At 36.9% G+C, this 22,603-nt stretch overlaps 1 protein-coding gene across 6 annotated transcripts in view; it reads right to left on the reverse strand.

The window, feature by feature from the left end:
* Myo9a (myosin IXA) overlaps nucleotides 1–22,603 on the reverse strand; it is a 269,269-nt gene that overhangs the window by 183,123 nt on the left and 63,543 nt on the right. For all 6 annotated transcript variants that reach the window (XM_029565051.1, XM_029565050.1, XM_029565049.1 and 3 more), the window contains exons 4-6: nucleotides 17,004–17,066; nucleotides 9,087–9,186; nucleotides 7,103–7,159 (exon numbers count right to left, since the gene is read on the reverse strand). In XM_029565051.1, the coding sequence (XP_029420911.1) occupies nucleotides 7,103–7,159; nucleotides 9,087–9,186; nucleotides 17,004–17,066 (220 nt within the window). The remainder of the gene's footprint in view (nucleotides 1–7,102; nucleotides 7,160–9,086; nucleotides 9,187–17,003; nucleotides 17,067–22,603) is intronic.

Here is a 22,603-nt window from a genome sequence, read left to right on the forward strand (position 1 = left end):
GAGTTTAGGGCAGATTTAAGGGAAGACGGGGAAAAATGGTTGCCGAGTACCAGATATGAAAAATAATTTAGAGGCTAGAGAAATGGCTTAGTGGTTAAAAGTACTTGCTGCTCTGGCACAGGACCAGAGTTTGGCTTCCAGCACCCAGATCAGGCAGGTCACTATCAACTGTAATTCCAGCCCCAGGGCATCAGAGTCCCTCTTCTGGCCTCTGTGGGTATCCACGTGCTTATGTACAGATACACAGACATTAATACATTCACATAAAAATAAAATACATTTTATTAAAATTTAAAATACTATATACTTTATTTTTAGGTCAGACAGTGACACATGACTATAATATCACCATTCCAGATGTAGAGGCAAGAGAATCACAAGCCCTAGGCCAGCTCTTGTCTCAAAAATCAAAACAAAACCACATGAACAAATCAACTTTAGTGTTGCCTTTACATTTCAGTTCCCCAAATAGTCATAACATCATACACACAAGCTAACTCTATAATTCTTCACATGTTCGCACCTTTTTGTGGTTAGATTGTCAAAAATCTCTCATATCTGAGGTTACTTTTTAATGCCTAATGCCTATCTTCCAAGAGAATGTCAAATCAATTACTCAATAAACACAAGAACTGCCACCTGTTTTATTCACCACAAATCTCAGCATCAAATCAGTACCATGAGCATAAAAATCACTGAAGTAAATGCAGAGTCAAAACAGCCAAAAATAAAAACACAAAATGCCATACAATCAGACCCTAAACTTCTTGGAGCCTGACTAAAGCACTGGAGTTATAACGTCTTATGCAAAAATTTAGAGTCTAACTCCTAATGATCCACAGCACCTTACTCCAAATAGCTGATCTCAAGAAAGACAAATGGTGCTATAAAATGGATTTGACAAAGGAGTGAGCAATGTGCACATCTACTCAAAAACAGAAAATGCACATTCTCTCTAGGAGGAGCAATTCTCTTTCAGAACTACCTCTTATTGCCATTATGTTCTCTTGAATAAATCTTTTCTGTGTCTGTTCTGATCTGGTAATACTTTCACCCCCCACTACCTGAGCTTGTCAACATCCTTGGCATGATGGTAACTGTACAATCACTGAATGTGAATTCAATGGACTGAAAATTACCTTATTGAAAAATAAAATACCTTTTTTAAAAGTATCTACCACGTATCTTTTATTAGGCACTACAAGAACTAGTTTATGAGTACATCTTGACAGAAAAATTAGGATTCAGTTTCAAAATGCAGCCAACATTTTTTTAAGTTCTCTATGTGGAAAGGTGCACATACTCCAAAAATATTTAATTCACTGCAAGAAGAGTGCCAAGAACACATCCATGTAATTTTCTGAGTATAAAGATTTTGATCAGCAGATTTAAGACACATTCTATAGAAATGTCAACATCTTTATTAAAAAATAAATGCTTTTTTTTTTCGGTCTTTTTGAGACACGGTCTCCCTGTAGTCCCAGCTGACCTGAACTCACTATGTAGACCAGGCTGGCCTTGAACTCACAATGATCTGCCTGCCTCTGCCTCCACACCTGGCTAAAATAAATGCTTTTAAGTTATTATTTTTCTTTGGCCTGAATTAAAATTTTGCCATTTGTTTATTACTGTTTTTAGGGTTTCACACTGAAGCCCAGGTAGACCTGAAACTCAAAGCAATCCTCCTGCTACAGCTTCCAGAGTGCTGGGATTATAGGAATAAGCCACCATACCTAAACAGTAAAACATTTATTTAAAGCTTTTTTGCTTATTTCCCCAAGACCTCAGTTAACTAATTTTATGATTCATCGAACGTTTTCCATGACAAGTAGGAAATAAATACAGGTTTATATTGATATAAACTCAATGTATACAACGATTCTTGTAACTGATGTTTTTATTTGTCCCCAAAGTGAATGAAACAAGGCACATAAAATACTTTCATTTTTGCCGGGCATGGTGGTGCACACCTTTAATCCCAGCACTTCGGAGGCAGAGGCAGGCGGATCTCTGTGAGCTCAAGGCCAGCCTTAGTGAGTTCCAGGACAGCTGGGGCTACAGGGAGACCCTGTCTCAAAAAGACCAAAAAAAAGAAAACTTTCGTTTTTGTGATCAGTCTTTATCAAATATTTTTCAAAAGTATAATTGTGGAGGAAGAGGAAAAATAAAATGGAGAAAAGAAGGTAGCTTAAACAGAGAACATAACAAAAATAGCTACTAGTCAGGTGTGGTGGCACATGCCTTTGATTCCAGTGCTCAGAAGGCAGAAGCAGGCAGAGCTCAAATTTGAGACCAGCTTGTGCTACATTGAGAGTTCTAGACTAGTCAGGGCAACAAAGTGAGACCCTGCCTTAAAATTAATGTCATTACCATAGTGAATGTCCTAGTTTCAATTCTGTTGCTGTAATAAAACACCGTGACGAAAAGTAACTTAGAAGAAAGGGTTTATTCATCTTAAAATTCCAGGATACACTCCATCAGAAAGTCAAGACAGGAACTTAAAAGTATCATCTCCACAGGCAAGAGAGGAAAAAAAAAAAAACATAAATCCTTGCTTGGTTGCTTACTGGTTCTCAGCTAGCCCCTCAAAATGAAAGAATGGTGCCTCCCACAATGGCTACGTCTTCATACATGAATCAAAAATCATGTTAATCCCTCAGAGACAATGCCCACAGGCCAGCCTGATCAAGGTAATTCATTAACTGAGACTCCCTTCTCAGGTAATAATTGTAGACTGTGATAAGTTGACATTTAAAACCAACCATCGCAGTGAATAAACTAGAGAAGGATCCCAAAGTTATCTCTGGGAAAAGATACGAAACTAGAGAGATGAAAGAACTGTAGTATTACTAAGTGCAAACACCTATTTACCCCCTACTCTTGTTATAGAAAATGTTTGATGAAATAAATAAACTTGGATCTTGGAGAAATTCACACACACACACACACACACACACACAAAAAGTCTTAATTAGGTGAGACTGATCATTAGACTGGTATCATGTAGCAATGTTAAGGTACAAACTGTGATATCAATAAATGTATCCAATCAAGTTGGGAATGGTAACTTAGGCTTACATCCAAGCACAAGGACGGGGGAGGCTGAGACTAGAAAACTACCAACAGATTAGTATGGGCTGTATACATAGTGAATTCAAGGCCAGCCTAAGTGAGATCCTGTCTCAAAACACCAAAAATCAAACAAAATCCTAACATACCGTATTTAATACATCCTCCATTTTAAAGTCTTTTTTGTTATTTTTGGAGGCAGAATCACACTACGTAGTTCAGGCTACCCTCAAATTTACTAAGTAAATTATCTAATTTGGCATCCTCTTGCTCAGCTTCCTGAGTGCTCATTTCCAAGCCTGGAGCTTCTGTGGCCTTCTGAGACACAGTCTTGCTAGCTAATCCAAAGTAGAACAACTTAGGCATGGTGAGCTGACCAATAAAAGAATTAAGTAACCTGATGAGGATCTCAAAATTAATCAGTGGATGAATCAGTATTGGGATCAGGTCATTCAACTTTGAATTCTTAAATATCACTTAAACTAACTTTGAACAAAGACAGATCAACTCACATTTCCATTGCAGTGGCTGAACAAGTAATCCCCTCTATTTGCAGGGTAAGTCTGCAAGCACCCTACCTGCTTTCCAAAGAGGCATGATTTACTTGAGGTAGCAAGTGAAAGACGGACAGGATGAGCGTCTTCCAAGTGGAAAATAACTTAAATTTTTTTTATTACAAATCATCAAAAATATAAAAACTGAAATGTCTTCTATTTCCCAAAATGTCAAATCTGAAAACAATAACTTCTTGATTATGAGATAGTAATTCAAATAAACCTCATCTGGAGGAAGAAAATTAACATCCACATATGCTGATGCTTCACAACTCTGGCAAAGACTAATTTTGCAATTAGTGGAGTTCATAAGCATATGCAGTGAGAAAGTCATGATTTTTTAAAGTAAAAATTAAGACAAGTTATACTTTTAGGAAGACTTTAATAAATTTATTCATGAGGTAATAAATATAAGTAGTTGTATCTATACTTTCAGCCTTTGTAGCTGACCTAATTTCAGACTGAAAGAAATATATTTCTGTAATCCTTTTTGGTTACAGACTTGTCCTTAATATAAAATATAAAACTGTTAAAAATACTAATTTTATATTAGAGCATATATACCTTTAAATAACTCAATTTAAAGCCTAAAAAAAAACTTACGTATAGGAATTTCAATACTTTTGGGAAAACTTTAAGGCAACAGTTTTTCTTGCTATTGAAAAAAAAAAAGAAGCACATGTCTTTAATCCCCGCATTTGGAAGGCATTAGCAGGAGATCTCTGTGAACACAAGGCCAGCCTGATCTTCAGAGTGAGTTCCAGGCCAGTTAGGACTACAAAGAGAGACTGTCTCAAAACAAACAATCAAACAGAATCAAAGAAAAAATACACAAGTATTTGTTACATGAAAAAGATTTAGCTGTGGTCTTAAACACCCAAAAGGAAAGTAAAACCAAAGAGTAAAGTCATCAGTGTATTTCTTTAAGAGTTCAAGGGATTACACTTCCCAGACATTAGGCTTGAGTCTATATAAAACGTTATTTATACTATTTTTTCCTCATTGATGACTTTTCCTAATCAGAAAGTGCTGCTCAGATGTAAGCTTCAAATCTTGGTCTGCAATACTGTAGCACCCACCTGTAGCCAAGGGAGACAACCTGCTATTCTTCTAGAATGATGGATAAATCTGCCCACCCCCCAAATCTGGAATCTTTTGAAAGGGAATTGGCACTCACTCTAACCACTCCAACAACTATCAAAATACCTGAAAGCAAATCATGAATCCATCACTCTCGAGTCCAGCCTTGGCAGACAAAAGAAAAATGAGGAGGAACCCAACAGAGGGATGATTTTGGAAGCCCTTGTCAAGAAACTCCAATGGACTCTCATATGACATTTGAAAATTGCCCTGTTATGACTGTTTTCTAGTTCCCTGTCTAGAACTTATAATGCTAATTACTCTTGCCTTTTCTTCCCCTTCACAAACAAACAAAAAAAAGAGTTATGCAATTTGGTAGTCTTTTAGATAGACCCACTGAAGGGGTACCCCAATTGCCTCACCCTGCATCCCTGTTCAGCATGGAAGAAGCCAGAGCAGTCTATGTCCCGATTCCCTATCCACAAGTTGGGTAACCTCTTCAGAGGATGGTGTGATAAGAATAGGAGGTGGGAATTGGCTAGGCAGTTAGGGTAAAAAAGACCCCAAAGAAATGTCGCCAGTTTCTTGGCTAAAAGTCACAAATGTCCTTGGGCCTCTTAGCAACATACTCCATTCCAAAGGCCAAAAATGTCTATAAAGTATTTGGGAGTTCTTATCTAATCCTTAAAAGATTTTAGGGTTACCTCATCAGAGGGGGGGAATGTTAGAGCAGTAAAAAGCCCCATATAAAGAAAGAAAAGAAGAAGAAAGAATATATGAAGTTATCAGAAAAAAGTGATGGGACCATATGGGAGGAGTGGAGGGGAGGGAGTGGGCATGGATTTGATCAAAACACCTTATATCCATGTATGAAATTCTCAATAAATTATTACAAAAAGAAAAAAAAGAAAAAAGAAAAAGATTTAGCTGGTCATGGTGGCCCACACCTTTAATCCCAGCACTCCAGAGGCAGGTAGGTCACTGTTAGTAGAAGCCAGCCTGGAATGGTCTATATTGCAAGTTCCAGGCCAGGTGGAGCTACACAGTATGACACTGTCTCAAACCACCCCCAAAAAGAGGGAGGGAGGGAGGGAAGGAGGGAGGTTGGTTATTACACATGAATCAGGGAAAAATCTATTTTTTTCAGGCATTAACTACACATAATACTTAGGTAATGAAACTACTAAAATGTAGTTCATATTGGGCTATGCACTGAGAGAGGTTTGAGAGGGAGAACAGGACACAAGACATTTCACTCATGTACACATGCAGAAATGAAAACTGACACCAGGTGTCATTCTCTATTGTTCTCTCCCTTATTTTTTGAGCCAGGGTCTCTCACTGAATCTGAAGCTCACTGTTTCAAATAAACTGTCTGGCCAAAGAGCTCCCGAGATCTGTTTGTCATTGCATATCACAGCCCTGGATTTGCAGATCTGCACCACACTTGGGTTTTATATGGGTGCTAAAGATCTGAATGCAAGTCCTCAGGCTTGTGCAGCAAGCATTTTACCCACTGAGTCATTTCCCTAGTTCCTGAAAAGTAATTTTATTTTTTAAGATTTATTTTATGTTTATGTGCATGTTCTATGCAAGCATGTGAGTGCTCTTGCAGGTCAGAAGAGGGCATCAGATCCCTGGAACTGGAGTTATTGAAATAGGTGCTAGGAACATAACCTGGATCTTTTGGAAGAGCAGCCAGTACTCTTAACTACTGAGCCATCTATCTCTCCAATCCCCCTAAAACTTAATTTTTTTAAAAACTGAAAATGAGGGCTGGAGAGATGACTCAGCAGTTAAGCGCACTGGTTGCTCTTGCAGAAGACCTGGGTTTGGTTCCCAGCACCCACATGGTAGCTAACAATTATCAGTAACTTCAAAAGATTCGACACTCTCTTCTGACCTCCATGGCCACTACACAACACAGGTGCACTTATATACATGCAGGCATTACATTCATACATATAAAATAAAATAATAAACAAACAAATAAATAAATATGAGACTAGGAATGAACCCAGTGTTAAAGTACATGATTAGTATTCACAAAGCCCTTGACACTAGGGGAAAAAAAACTCAAGAGAAAAAAATTATAGCTGGTACAGATCCACTTCAGTGCTGAGAAACTAGGAATGATATCTATTTACTGTTTGTGAAAATAAATGCTAAATGTAGATTAAACATTATGATTTAAGAAAATATATAAAAATAGTAAATTAGTTTATCAATAATAACCTCTTACATCAAATCAATCATCAAAGAAATTAAAAAATAATACTTTTCTTTCCTATCCTTGCTGGTATTTCAACTATCTTTATTCTGACTCATCAAGATGGACATAAATGAGCAATATGAGGTCCCTTTACAGGAACAAATAATATTTAGGTACTTGTACTGACCGGCTCAGAATCATAGCAATAATCATCCCAGCTCTGTCTGAGGGGTTTCTTTGTTATCTGAAAGTAAGGCAGATTAGTTAGGTAGTTATTAGGTAGTAGTTATTAAACTTCTGTAATGATCTCTGAGATACAGTATGAAAGAAGCACTGCTGCTATCCAAAGAGCAGTTACTTTACATAGCAGCACAAACCAAGAAAGTACACAAACTTTCAGATCCTGGTAGATCATATATCTAAATGATATATGATCCACTCAACTCATACATGCCATGCCCAATGGTGCTGGCATGCATATTTAGCACTAAGACCTATATCCTATGAGTACTGACATTACATAAGTAATGGCCACTGATTATACAAAGACCCAGAAGACAGTAAAATTCTGGGTTAATAACAACTACCACCTCACTTATAAGTGATTAAAACTTTGCTTAAAAAAATATTTAACCACCCAGGAGCTGAATTAGGAATATCTTAATATTGTGGAGGAAAAATGTCTCACATTCAAATAGAAAGTAACGTAACTTTTAAGTTCTTTATATATTAATATAAAGTTAAGGTAGTTTATATTAATATGATGTTTTAAAGTTAAAAAATACCAAGTAGAGTATACTGTACATTTAAGGAAAAGTCCCAGATATTACTTTCATAATCCTAAATATATAACTATAATTTTTGACTCATCAAAGTGTCAATTAATACAAAATCTTCGGGGCTGGAGAGATGACTCAGCAGTTAAGAGCATTGAGTGCTCTTGCAGAGGACCCGGGTTCGATTCCCAGTACTCACATGGCGGCTACAAACCATCCTTAACTCCAGTTCCAGGGGAATCTGAAGCCCTCTTCTGACCTTCACGACATTGCACGACATGCATGCCCTCACATACATGCAGGCAATACACTCATACATGTAAAATAAAAATAATAAAAAAAAAAAATTCCCATAGAAATTACATTTTCCCTCAAACAAAAAAACGAGGAGGTAATTCACAACTTAAATGATCTAATATAGTAGTAGTTCCTTAATACTAGGTTTAGATTTTTTTTTTTTTTTTTTTTTTTTTTTTTTTTTAGAAAAAAAAAAAAAAAAAAAGAGGACGATAAATCTTTCACTGTGATATATCAAATCTTGAACTCACAGCGATTCACCTGCCTTTGCCTCCTGAGTGCTGGGACTAAAGGCATGCGCCACCATGCCTGGCTAGGTTTAGAATTTTAACGTGAAAAACAAAATGGAAAAATCAATGCCATAAATATTTTTACGAATCACTTCTCATTATGGAAGATTAAGGGTGACTTCGGAATTTTAAAGAAAGATGCAAATTCTTTAAATCATTTGATTTTGAGGAATTTCATACTGGTATTTGGCAATAGGGTCTCACATTGTAGCCCAGACTGGCTGGAACTCACTACATGGCCCAAGATGGTCTCAACATGTGGTAATCCTCTTCCTTCTGCTTTGCAAACACTGGGATTACAGTCACAGGAACCATACCTAGCTTCATAATGAGTGTTTAAGAGGGCTGTTCATTAAATTATACAGTAATACTCTAAGTCAATAGTATATCATGCAGACATATGTGTACTAGACTACAAAACATGCAAACCAGGTTTCAAGAAATCACAACAGTTAAGTATTAATCATTAGTTACATTTAACATTCTGGGATATGTAAAAGGTAAATCACTTTGAAAAGAGTTCTTTTTATGATGATGAAGTTTCAATAAATAACTTAAAATACTCTTAAGGAATCTCACAAAACACAAAAACAACATATGTAACTAACTTTTTGCCACTTATATGAAAGTCATAAACATTTTTTTTTAATTTGGAAGCTACATCACATAAATCTTTAAACTGCCAATATGAAAGTACTATTTACCATCCATTACCAGGTTTGAGAAGGAAAGCACTACAAAAGAGAATTTTTTTCAGTAACGAAAATGTAATTCCCTCATTTTCAAAATGTTTTTCATAAACTCTCACCTGATTAAGATAATGATATTCCTCTGGTTGTTTAAGGTGGAATGCTAACCTCTCTTCTTCACTTGCTCCTGCCAGGAGGTAATAGAATACATGATAGTTCCTGTTGGAAATAAAGTATGGCTTAATAATGAACATGATTTACAGTAATTACTTTTAAAAATATTTTTATTTATTATTTTTATTTTATGGGTATGAGTGTATTGCCTGCATGCATGTGAGTGCACCCATGTCGTGCAATGTGACAGAGGTCAGAAGAGGGCATCGGATTCCCCTGGAACTGGAGTTAAGGACGGTTCAAGCCATCATGTGGGTGCTGGGAATCGAACCTGGGTCCCCTGAAAGAGCAGTCAGTGCTCTTAACAACTGTGCATCTCTCCAGCCCACAGTAAATACTTTTTAAAAGAGCACCCACATTAAAATTACATTTTAATTAGTAAAATGTACTTGATTTGCTTCTTTTTGTTTGGTTAGTTTTGGTTTAGTTTGTTTTTTTGGTTTTTTTGAGGTGGGGTTTCTATGTAGTCTCAGCTGGCTTGGAACTCCCTATGTAGAACAGGCTGGCCTCAATCTAACAGAGATCCACCTGCCAAAGCATTGTCACCATACCCAACCTGATTTGCTTCATTTCTAATGCAATGTGACAAATTCAACATCTAAGTATGCCTACAAAATAGAATGTAGAATACAGAAGAAAGGGATAAAAGCAGTGAAATGGCAAAGCTAGGAATTGTGAAAATTTTGTCTTCTGTAACACCAATGAAAAACTTCACAAATTTTCTGAATTAACTTTTTCAGAGTGCCAAAAATTAACCAAAAGCTTGCAGCAATCCAGGGACTACTTAACAGCTAGACCTAACACATTAACTATAGAACACTCAAACAACAAGTGTGTACATATTTTCTCAAGTCCACATCGAACATTTTGGGACTAGAAAACAAGTCTGAATATATTCATGTGAAATCTAACAACTTTGTAATGAAATTAAAAACCAGTAGCAAATTTTCAAATTCAAAAATAAGTGGCCAACAATATCATACTCATAAATAACTTATGAGTCTAGAAAACAAAGAAAATGAGAAAGTACTTTGGAATGCACAAAAACAAAAATACAATAAAATCATCCCTTGGTACATGTAAAGGACTGGTTCTAGGCCCTATGCAAAAGCTGAAGGTGCTGACTTCCTTTATACAAAATGTGACTGTATTTGCATATAAAACATGCATGTCTTCACATATACTTTCAGTTATCTCTAGATGCAAATAGCCATGTTACTATATTATTTGGGAAATGAAAATTTAAAAACTTTACACTTATTCAGTACAGATGAAAATTTTCCACCTAAACAATTTTAATCCAAGATTTTTTGAACACAGATACAGAACACAGAGAGCCAATTTATTCCAAACCAGGGGAAACCATTGGAACAGTGCTTAGAGAAACTTTTTACCAGAAAAGACATGATAAAAAGAAAAGATCTCGCCAGGCATAGTGGCGCACGCCTTTAATCCCAGCACTCGGGAGGCAGAGGCAGGCAGATCTCTGTGAGTTCAAGGCCAGCCTGGTCTACATAGTGAGTTCCAAGACAGCTGGGGCTACAGGGAGACCCTGTCTCAAAAAGACCAAAAAAAAAAATAAGAAGAAGAAGAAGAAAGAAAGAAAAGATCTTGAAACTATAATCTAACCATCTGTCTTAAGAAAAAGTTGAGAAATGAAAAAGCCATGTGTGGGGGCTAGAAAGATGGCTCAGTGGTTAAGAACACTGGTTGTTCTTGCAGAAGACCAGGTTCGAATCCCACCACCCACATGGTAGCTAACTACTGTCCATAACTCCAGTCCCAGGGGATCCAACAGCCTCTTCTGACCTTCGCAGGCACTACACAACATAGGTGCACTTACCTACATGCAGGCAATACACAAATACATAAAATAAAAATTATAAATAAAATTTAAAAAAAGAAAAAGCCATGTGTGGAGGCTCATACCTACAATGCCTTAGGAAGCTGAGAAAGAAGACTGCTGTGAGCTCAAAGCTAGCCTAGGGTACAGGGAGTTCTAGGCCAGACTGTAGTACAGAGCGATACCCTATCTCAAAAAAAAAAAAAAAAAAAAAACTAAAAGTAGTTTAACGAGGTCTGATTTGTAAATTGTTGACCTTAATCCCTAAGCGTAGGGTACTATCTATGTTTTCTTCTAAGAGTTTCATCATTTCAGACTTTACATTAAGGTCTTGATTTATTTAGAGTTCACTTTCAGGCAAGGTAATAGGTATGGGCCTAATTTCATGCTACCTGTGGAGATCCAATTGTGTCAGCATCACTTGCTGAGATGCTGTCTTTCCTCCAGTGTATGTCCTTGGCATCTTTATCAAATACCAAGTGGCTGTAATTGTGTGCACTCATATTTGAGTCTTCCATTTGGTCCCATTGATCTACAAATCTGTTTTTGTGCCAATACCATACTCTTTTTATGACTATGGCTCTATAATATAGACTGGATTCTGGTATGGTGATTTCCCTGGCACTGTTCTTTGTGCTCAATATCTTTCTTCAAAGATTTAAAGTTTTCACTGAATAAATTTTTAATGTCTTTGGTTAGGTTTATCCCTAGATTTTTTTTTTGAAGCTACTGTAAATGGAAGTATTTCCCTGAACTCTCTCTGATTGCTTATTATTTGCATATAGAAACACTACTAATTTTCTGTACAGCAAAGGAAATAACTAATCAAGTAAAGAGGAAGCCTACAGAATGGGAGAAAGTCTTCACCAGCTTTTCATCTGACAAAGGATTAATAACCAGAATATACAAAGAATTCAAAAAAACAAAGAAGCAAGAAAACAAATGACCCAATTTAAAAAATGGGTTATGAATCTCAACACAGAGATCTCAAAAAAATAACAATGGTTAAGAAACACTTAAAAAGTGTCCAACATCCTTAGGAATTAGAAAAATGCTAATTAAATCCACTTTAAGACTTCATCTAATCCCAGAGTGGCTAAGATTAAAAAACAAAGAACTGCTGGCACAAAACAGGGAAAGGGGAACCCTCATCCACTGTTGGCAGGATTGCAAACTAGTGCGATCACTATGCACATCAGTATAGAGAACTTTTTTGGGGGGGGGGTCTTTTTGAGACAGGGTCTCCCTATAGCCCCAACTGTCCTGGAACTCACTATATAGACCAGGCTGGCCTTGAACTCACAAAGATCCGCCTGCCTCTGCCTCCCAAGTGCTGGGATTAAAGGTGTGCACCACCACACCCAGCATTGGAGAACTTTTTTAAAAAACTAAGAATAAACCTGCTACACAATCCTTGGCACATGCCCAGTGGACCCATCCTACTGCAGAGATACTTGCACAGTCATATTTATTGCTGCTCTTTTCACAATAGCTAAGAACTGGAAACAACATAAATGTCCCTCAACTGATGAATGGATAATGAAAATGTGGTCCATTTACACAATGGAGTTCTAGTCATTAGTAAAGAAAAATGAAATTTGCAGGTAAATGGATGAAACTAGAAACTGTTATACTAAGTGAAATAACACAGACTCAGAAAAACAAGTGGCATATGTTCTTTCTTATTTGTGGATCTTAGCTAGAAAACCCTATAGTATACATCCCTTTGTAACCACAGGAGTCAGGAAAGTGGAAATGAACAAAGGGGATAAAGGGGAAGTAGGCAAGCGTGCACGAGAGGGGCGGGGGAGAAATATTAAGGGGGAAATGAGGAAAGGGGGGTTACTTTAACTGAGGAGTAGGGAGGGTCATACAGGGGAGAGGGGGGTGAAATAAATAAAGCTTAGATGATATGAAAAACCAGAGGAAAATGGATTAGTTCAAAGTGCCACTGAAGAAAACACACACAACAAATATAGGAATACATGTGTGTAGCTGAAGGCAATATAACAAAAAACACACTGCTGGGCAGGAGAAACCTCCCTTCAAGTTGTTGGTCAGGATAGTCCAAAAGATTCCCAAAATAACATAGGCTATTGCCACAGCCCTTGACTGCTACCAGAACTTGAAGGCAAAACTCTTGTGGAAGACAGGGTATACTCTGATAGATGATTTAGAGCAATCCAGCTGGAACTGACCTGGAAGCCTCCTCCCCTAAAGACTAGCTCTCATGGTATTAAAAGATATAATGCAAGATGCCAAGGGGAAAAAAAAATCAATCAATGGTCCTACCCAGCTGTGAAGCCTAATAAACAATGATTGGCCCAGCAAACTATCACTACTGGTGGAGCAGTGGCACTTTTTTCTTGGAGGTAAGCAACAGCTATCTAATTGAACTTAAGGCCTATTCAATGGGAGGAAACTCATGTACAGTACTGAAAACATAGCCAAACACATATAGCTAGAGAGGTCACAGATCCTAAAGAAAAACCTACTTTTGCCACATTCCTAAACCAATGTAATTTCTTACTTTATTCTAAACATGCATCCTTTTATTTACAGACAAGTGTAACTTTCACCCCTCATCAAAGAAGCTTTTTTTGGCAATAGATGGAGACTATTAGAGAATTCTAGAACTGGTCAAATGTAGAGAATAAGTGATTATAAGATGTTTAACCCTACCTAAGTGACACATCTTCAATACAACCTCTACACTTAGGATGAATGAATCTCTTAACTCTCACCAGAGAAGGTTTCATAAAGAGCAGATGGTGATTAATACAGAGACCCACAATTAGCCAATGTGCAGAGAACAAGAGGTCACAGAGTACTTATCCCTTAAGAGGATGACTATTTCAACCTCTGCCTCCCAAGACTCAAGGATCATTGTAGAAGAGGGAGGCAGAAAGATTGTAAGAGCCAGAGGTGGGTGGATGACCACAAGGAAAGAGTTTTGCTAACAGCTGGTCAGTTATTCATATAAACTCACAGCAATGGTGACAGCATGCACAAGTCCTATGCAAGCTCAAACCAAACAAAACCCCAGCATCGACATGGGGAAGTAAGAAATCCCAATGCAACCTAAGGAACTTTTGGCAACTGATGGCTGCTGGGAGGAAGGGAAAGACAGTGTCTTACAGGGTTGAGACTCTTGGTTAGCCCAGTGAATGGAAGCACACTGAAGGACTTTCAGGAACAGAAATCAGACTCTAAAGGCCATATATACATAAGCGTTCATTAAATTTTGGAACTGGGGCAGTGAGAAGTAAAGGTGGGGAGAAGAGAGTGGATCTAAATGCCATCAAACTATACTGTTTGAAAATTGCAAAAATTCAATTTTTAAAAAATGCAAAAAAAGAAAGAAAGAAAGAAAGAAAGAAAGAAAAAAAAACTAAAACTAGAAGCAGCTTTAACCCCAGCACTCAAGGGGAGCAGAGACTGGCAAACCTCAATGAGTTTGGTCAGCCTGGTGGCATACATAGTGATTTCCAGGTCAGTCAGGGCTACATGGTGAGAAAAACAGAAAATACAACTAAAACTAACAAAACAAAAAGATAGAAAAAGAAATTAGAGGAGGAAGGAGGAGAATAAACTAAGGCCAAAACAAACAGAAAGCAAGCAATAATAAACATTAGAGAATAAAATGGGACTAGTAAAGATATAACACCAGTGAAACAAAAAATGATTCTTTGAAAATATGCACAAAATTAAATCAGCTGGGTGTGGTGGCACACGCCTTTAGTCCCAGCACTCAGGAGGCAGAGGCAGGCGGATTTCTGTGAGTTCAAGGCCAACCTGGTCTACATAGTGAGTTCCAGGCCAGCTGGGGCTGCACGGAGACCCTTTCTCATAAAAAGACCAAAAAAAAAAGCAAAGAAAATATGCACAAAATTAAGAAATCTTTATCTAAACTGATAAGAGAGGCTGACTCAAATTCAGGAATGAGGGAGGGAAAACATTACAACCAAACATAAAAATGAAGTGATGGTATTTATTATTCTCTTCCCTGAAGATATAGTTCTAAGATTTAATATTTTATTATTTTTATTTTATGTACATGAATGTATTATCTGCAATATATGTAAGGGTACCTGTGTTGTACAATGCCCATACAGGTCAGAAGAGGGTGTGAGATACCCTGGAACTAGAGTTATGGGCAGTTTTTAGCTGTCATATAGGTGCTGGGAATCGAGTCTGGGTTCTCTGTAGAGCAGTCAGTGCTCTTAGCCACTGAGCCATCTCTCAACAGCACAATAGTATATTTTTACTAAGTTAATATAACGTACATAAAATGGACAGATTCCTAGAAAAATGTAAGCTTTCAAATCCAACTAAAAACCAAGTCTACACAAATCTACAATCACTTAAGTGTTTGAATTAGTAATCAAAATTTTGTCTGAATAAAAGCCAAGAACGAAATGATTTTTCTAGTGAATTCTACCAAATATTTAAAGAAGTAACTCAATCCTAGAGAAACTGTTGGGGAAAAAAAAGTACAGTAAGGAACTTTTCATTTCATCCTATGAATCCAAAAATATCATGAAAAAAGAAAGCCTTAGAGCATTATATCTTATGAATACAGCAAGAAAACTTCACAACAAAATACTAGCAAATCAAATCTAGCAAAATATTATATCCACGTTTATGTCCACATCTGTAAAACAAACATATCAAAATAATATCATCTGGATCTTCACCTCCCATTCATTTTCAAATCTAAGAAATCAGGCTTATAATCTTCATTCAATTGTTTGAAAACATTACTAATTATCTTCTAATACTGGGGATTATATTAACAGTCTTGATCATGTGCACTGCTGAGCACACCTATAGTGACAGTCTTCTCCCCTTGTATTCAAACTCCTGAAATACAGAGCTCCTCTTCTTTTTTGCAAATTTTTTGGTAGTAGTGATGGTGGTGGTGGTGGTTTGTTGAGGTTTTTATTATTTTTTTTTTAAGCTTTTTTGAGACAGGGTCTTACTATGCAGCCCTGGCTGATCTGGAACTCGCTATGTAGATGAGGTGACCTAGAACTCACAGAGATCGACATGGCCCTGCCAACCAAGTGATAGGCATGCACTGCCATGCTGCGCATTTCTTCTGCTAGCCACAGGAAGGGGACACACACACAAAAAAAAAACAATAAAAAAAAAACTTAACCAAATTTTGCCAATAATTCATTATGATAATGTTAGCCATTAATTACTGACCTTTCTATACATGAGGATCATGTTGAACATCTTATAAATATTATTTCATTTAAGCCTCTTGAAAAATATAGAAGGATTTTCCATTTGTAAAATAAAAATAAATACATGGAAAGAAGTGAGATGTCCAACATATATTCAAGATTTCAGTACAAAGCAGTTTAACTTCACACTCTGGTCACAACTTTATTATAACACACTGACACATACAGCAAATGATTTACTGAGGTATATATCACATATGTCATCTCTAAAGTCCCACCTACTTCAACCATTACACTGTAATTAAGAACTTTTTTGAAAACTGATTTTGTTTGCTGATCATAGGTTTTGGAGAAAGGGTCTAACACTATATCCCAAGCTGACACGGCACTCACTATATACCCCAGGCTGGCCTTAAATTCACAGCAATCCTCCTGAATAAGCCTCTTAAGTGCTAGGATTACAGGTGTGAGTCACTGTGCCTGGCTGAGACCTTCTTTCAGGTTGAAAAAGAACAGTAAGAAATAGAAGAAAGGTGCAACAGTAGATGGCTCACAAGGCAGATGATTCAAGGAATTATCACCTGAAAAACCATTTTCTTGTGCTTAATTTATCTAAAATCGAGAAAAAACAACAATTCTATGTATCCAATGAAAATTTCCTAACTGACTGAAAAACAATCGCATTCTGTTCATGAAAGTAACAGCAATTACAAATAAGGCTACTATGAATGATATACAGTGAATTTAAGGACATAATACACAGAGAACCTAAAAGTGAATCTCTGAGGCTGTTAACTTGACCTAATTATACAAATAAAAATACATACCGTTCATTATGCTCTTGATAAACAAGTCTGGATTTCTCTAAGAGATATTTTTCAACATAGGCCCTGGAAGAAAAACAAAATTAGTTGATATTAATAAAGTTTAGGGGCTGGAGAGATGGCTCAGTGGTTAAGAACACTGGTTGTTCTTGCAGAAGACCCAAGTTCGAATCCCAGCACCCACATGGCAGCTAACAGCTGTCCGAAACTCCAGTTCCAGGGGCTCCAACAGTTTCTTCATTGCATGACACGGGTGCACTTACCTACAGGCAGGCAATACACAGATACACATAAAAATAATAAGTAAATATTTTTAAAATATATTAATAAAGTTTAATATAAAATAAACATAATTTAGACAGTACAAAAGCAAAAGAATATTCTCCAGATCATAGCAGTACATTCACCATTACAATTGTGTTACAGATGATATTAGCATCATCCAAGTTCAATTCCCAAAGTTCTAAGCCATTGTATGGCTAGAGATCGAGGGGGGGTGAACTACATCAACAGTTAATATAGCATAGGCCATAAGAATAGACTTTTTATTCTATAAGTAATGAAGAACTGAAACAACAACTGAATCTGATTTTATTTTCTTTATCCAGACTATTCCCTTCAAGTAGTTCTTGGGTACCTCTTGCCCAAATTGAAGAAACTGACTCAGATCTCATCCAAAAAGAGGCCTCTATAATCCAAAGTTTAAATTTTTTCAAACCACTGGATTCAAACCACTTATACAATACTTACTGGGTTGAAATTTGACTCTTAAATTATAGTTCTCCCAGCTCAAGAACATACGTTCTACAACTCAGTCACAAATACAGACTACTTTTCTCAAGTGTATCAATCACTCCAGATTGGAATGGCCATACCCTTCTTCTTACTTCTAATTCCTCACTCTGTTCCCAGTCTCATTCCAGTAAATTTCATTCCATCTTTAAAATGAAGATGATTTGCTATGACTTCTGCTATCAGTTATCACTTCTGGAGGCAAGAGAGATGGTTCAGTGGTTAAGAGCACTGGTTGTTCTTGCAGAGGACCAGGGTTCAGTTCCCAGCACCCCCATGGCAACTAACAACTGTACATAACTCCAGTTCCAGGAGATCTAATGCCCTCTCCTGGCTTCTGCAGGCATTGCACACACATGGTACACTTACATACATGCAGGCAAAAGACTTATACACATAAAATAAAAATAAATTTAAAACCATCACTACCCTCCCCATTCTAAACTACTAAAATAGGCTATCTCTCTAAAATAGGGAAAAGGGAAACAATATGGAGTAACAGGTTAAATTCTCATAACCACCCTACATAACAAATATTACTACTCTTATTTTATAAATGTAGAAATGGAATATTAAGAAAATATACCAGCCAGGCAGGAAGGCTCATGCCTGGAATCCTTTACTCAGGTATCTAAAGTATAAGAACTGCCATGAGGTCAACAACAGCTGTGCAACATAATGAGTTCCAGGTTAGCCTGGGCTGAATGAGACCTCACTGAAAAAAATAAAAGCAAAAACAAAACCATACACTAGCATTGGCCACACAATTATGATGTGAATCCAGGTCTGTTTTCACTACAAAGGCTTCAAAAAACTTCAATTACACTACTTCCTAGACATCTTTTCTTCTTCCATCTAATTTAAATTGTACTGGTACAAAAGTTATAAATTCAAAGAAAGAGCTAGTCACATCATTCCTCTACTTTTCCTGCTTACTATAATGGTATATGCAGAGATAAACTGATATTACATGTGTTTGAGATTTTTTTTTAATCAGCATAGAAAACAAAGAGACAAATTAAACTTGGTAAAACTTAATCATTATTGAATCTGCCTGAGTTTTTGTTCTAGTTTTTCATTTTGTGTATATTTAAATTTTAGATAAAACATTCAAAAATTTGGGTCATAATATCAAGAGAATAATTACATATTAGGGTTTTAAGCTTTTATGATTTCCTTTTTTTTTATGTGTATAAGTGTTTTCCCTGCATGTATGTAAGTGCACCTATGTCCTTCAATGCCCACAGAGGCAAGAGAGAGTCTGGATCCCCTAGAACTGGAGTTTTGATGGTTGTTAGTCACTGCCACGTGAGTGCTGGGAACTGAACCCAGGTCTTCTGGAAGAGCAGTCAGTGCTCTTAATCGCTGAGCCATCTCTCCAGTCCACAAATACTAGTTTTATATTCACATTTTGACATCAACTGATCACTATGACCATGCTTTCTATTCTTTTTTCTTACCTTCTCAAATATAGGAAGTTCTTGTTATGATTCCATTAATTTACTAATACCAACTCTTAAACTGATAAAATGATTCCCCAGTGTTTCTGCTCAGCACACTTTTAATATACAACATAAAAATCGTTGTTTTTTAAGAAGGCCTCCAAAAACATATTTTAATCATTCCTATCATCTCATTCTCTACATCAACTTAAGTATCTTTCTTACTAAAAATACTATGAAAATTTTAAAGGCAAAAAAAAACCTACATCTTCTTATATTTTCAATACTTAGAACAATGTCTGACACTCAACATTTACTCCACAAATCTTTGCTTGATAAATGAAAAAAATGAAAGAGTTCACAGTGCCTGATACATATTTGCTGCTTTATTCAGTTTTTGTTCATCATGGAAGTAAGGAAATGTTTAAACTTTTTGTTGTTGTTGTTGTTGTTGTTTTGGTTTTGTTTTGTTGAAAGGGTCTCCCTGTAGCCCCAACCTGGCCTGGAACTCCCTGTGTAGACCAAGCTGGTCTCAATTTCACAGAGCTCCATCTGCCTCTGCTTCCTGAATGTTGGGACTGAAGGAGTGCACCACCATGCCCAGTTCTAAACTTTTTAGGTAGTCAATCAAGAGCTTCAATTTCTTTTGAAAAATGAAAATAGACATCTAATTCCTAACTCACAAAACTGTCTTAAGAATCAAAGACACATACAGCTTTGTAAGTTAAAAAGCAACATGGATGACCTTACCAGTCTCTTCTGAAGCACAACTAGAAGCCTGCTGCATCCCACTTTTATGAGAAAAAAAATACCAACAAGGACACTGAAAACTGATGAGTCTTGAGAACCAAGAAATTATCTATGAAACTTACTATTGAAAAAAACTTCTCTTGTTGCTGTTGCTGCTGATGTTGGTTTTAGTTTAGGTTCAATGTACACAGGAGCAGAAGATTCTATACATAGCAATTTTGGCCAAGTTCTGCATTGCTTTAAATGCATTAGTAAATTCGTAAGACTTAAGTATAACACAAGGTGTGGTGGTGCACACCTTGACTCTTGGTGCTCAGAAGGCAGAGGCAGGTTGTACTGTGAGTTCAAGCCAATCTAGTACACACAGTGAATTCCAAGCCAGCCAGGACTACATACTGAGATCCTTTCTCAAAAAAACCAAATAAACAAAAAAGTCAAGTATAACAGGGCATGGTGGCGCACGCCTTTAATGCCAGCACTTGGGAGGCAGAGGCAGGGGGGTCTTTTTGGGGTCGAAGCCAGCGCGGTCTACATAAAGAGTTCCAGGACAGCTGGGGGGACAAGGAGACCCTGTCTCCAAAAAAAAAAAAAAAAAAAAAAAAAAAAAAAAAAAAAAAAAAAAAAAAAAAAAAAAAAAAAAAAACAAGTCAAGTATAATTTAAATAGCATTAAAAAGTACAGATCAATGTACTTATTAATTGAGATACAAAAATCATAATAAAAACTAACAAATAGAAAACAATTAAGTTTTATGTTTGTGCATATAAATGTGTATTTGTGCATGTATGTGCTATGTGCGTGTTTGTATTGGCCGAGTAGGATTATTTTGGCAAGAACGCAAATTATCCAACCCGGAAAACAATTACAGTATATATTTCAGAATAAAGATATGTTTATCTGGGAGCTGGAGCGATGGCTCAGATGTTAAGAGCACTGGCTGCTCTTGCAGAGGACCCTGGTTTAATTTTTTGCACCCACATGGTGGCTAACAATGGTTCATAACTCCAGTTCCAGGGAAATTCGCTGCTCTCTTCTGACCTTGGTGGGCATTGTATGACACAGGTGCACTTATGTATGTGTGTGTGTGTGTGTGTGTGTGTGTATATATATATATATATATATGTGTGTGTGTGTGTGTATATATGTGTGTGTGTGTGTGTAACACACACATAAAAAAAGTTTTTTTAATTAAAAAAGAGACTATGTTTATCTGCATAAACACCAAAACACCTTTGGTGAAATTCAATATGTACTACTGACATAAACTCAATACAATTAAAATCAATGCTTAATTAGTTAATGCAATAAAAGTTTTTTAAGCTAGAATTTTACTTAGTGGAAAGAAAGTTAAGGCATTCATATAAAATGCAAAAACAACAATATCATGATATTTATCATGGTTTCGATATTAAATACCACTCCCAAAGTTCCATATGCTAAAGACTGGATCACCAGCCTTTTGCACTAGCAGGAGGTTGGGCCTGGGCAGAAAAAATTACATAGAGTATCCCCTGGTTCCTCCCTCTCTCTTCCTTGCTTGCTTCCTAGCTACCATGTGATTAACCTCTGGACAACCAGACAATGCCAGACATGATAATCTGCCTTGCCAAAGGCCCACAAACAACAGAGCCAGTCAACTGTAAATTTAAACCTCTGCAACTATGAGCCAAAAGTAAAATCTTTTTTCCTATATTTATCTTTGTTATTTCCTCACAGCAATGGAAAGTTGACTATGTTAAGTTACTTTATCCCATTGTTGTGACAGACTACCTGACAGGAAAAAAACGTAAGGAGGGAATGGTTTTTTAGCTCATGGTTCAGGAGACAGTCCATCATGGTGGGAAACGTACGGTAGTAAGGGTGGTTCAGATCATGGCCTTGGGAACAGCTTGCTCCTGTTATCAGCAGAAGAGCAATCAGAAAGTTTGGGCCAAAAGGAGGTCTGGGATGTAACTCTCAAAGGTCCCTCCTCCCACCCTAGTAAACCACTATGTCTTTCTGCAGATATGATTATATGCTTTGAAGAAGCAAGAGAAACAACAGTAAAATAAAAGTAACTTAGCAAGGTACCAGATATAAAATTACCAAAACCAGTTGCCTTCACATATATAAATTATATGTGGTAAGAGGGTATAATGCAAGAAAAAAAATCACATTCCTAATGCTTAAAAATAAATTCAATCAGAAAAGCAAAAAAAAGAAATGGGTCTGAAGACATGGCTCAGCAGTTAAGAGCTCTGGCTGCTCTTGCAGAGGACCCAGGTTAGATTCCCAGCACCCATATGGCAGGTAACAAAATCTGTAACAGCAGTTCCAGGAGAATCCAATGCCCTCTTCTGACCTCTGCATGACATGAGTGCCCTTATATACATGCAGGCAATACACTCAAACACATAATCAGTAAAACAATTTTTTTAATTAAAATTCTAGAAACTACAAAGATATCAATCATTTCTGAAAATAGCAAACTTAAGCATTAATTCCTTGTGCTGGATAGCTTTAGTGTCAACTTGACACAGCTGGGTTGAAGGAGCCTCAATTAGGGAATTGCCTTCATTGGACTGGCCTGTGAGTGATGTGGGAGGGCTCAGCCCACTGTGGGTGGTGCCACCCCTGGGC

Source organism: Nannospalax galili, unplaced genomic scaffold (assembly GCF_000622305.1).
Source record: "Nannospalax galili isolate Female #2095 unplaced genomic scaffold, S.galili_v1.0 scaffold54, whole genome shotgun sequence".
NCBI classification, from domain to species: Eukaryota; Metazoa; Chordata; class Mammalia; order Rodentia; family Spalacidae; genus Nannospalax; species Nannospalax galili.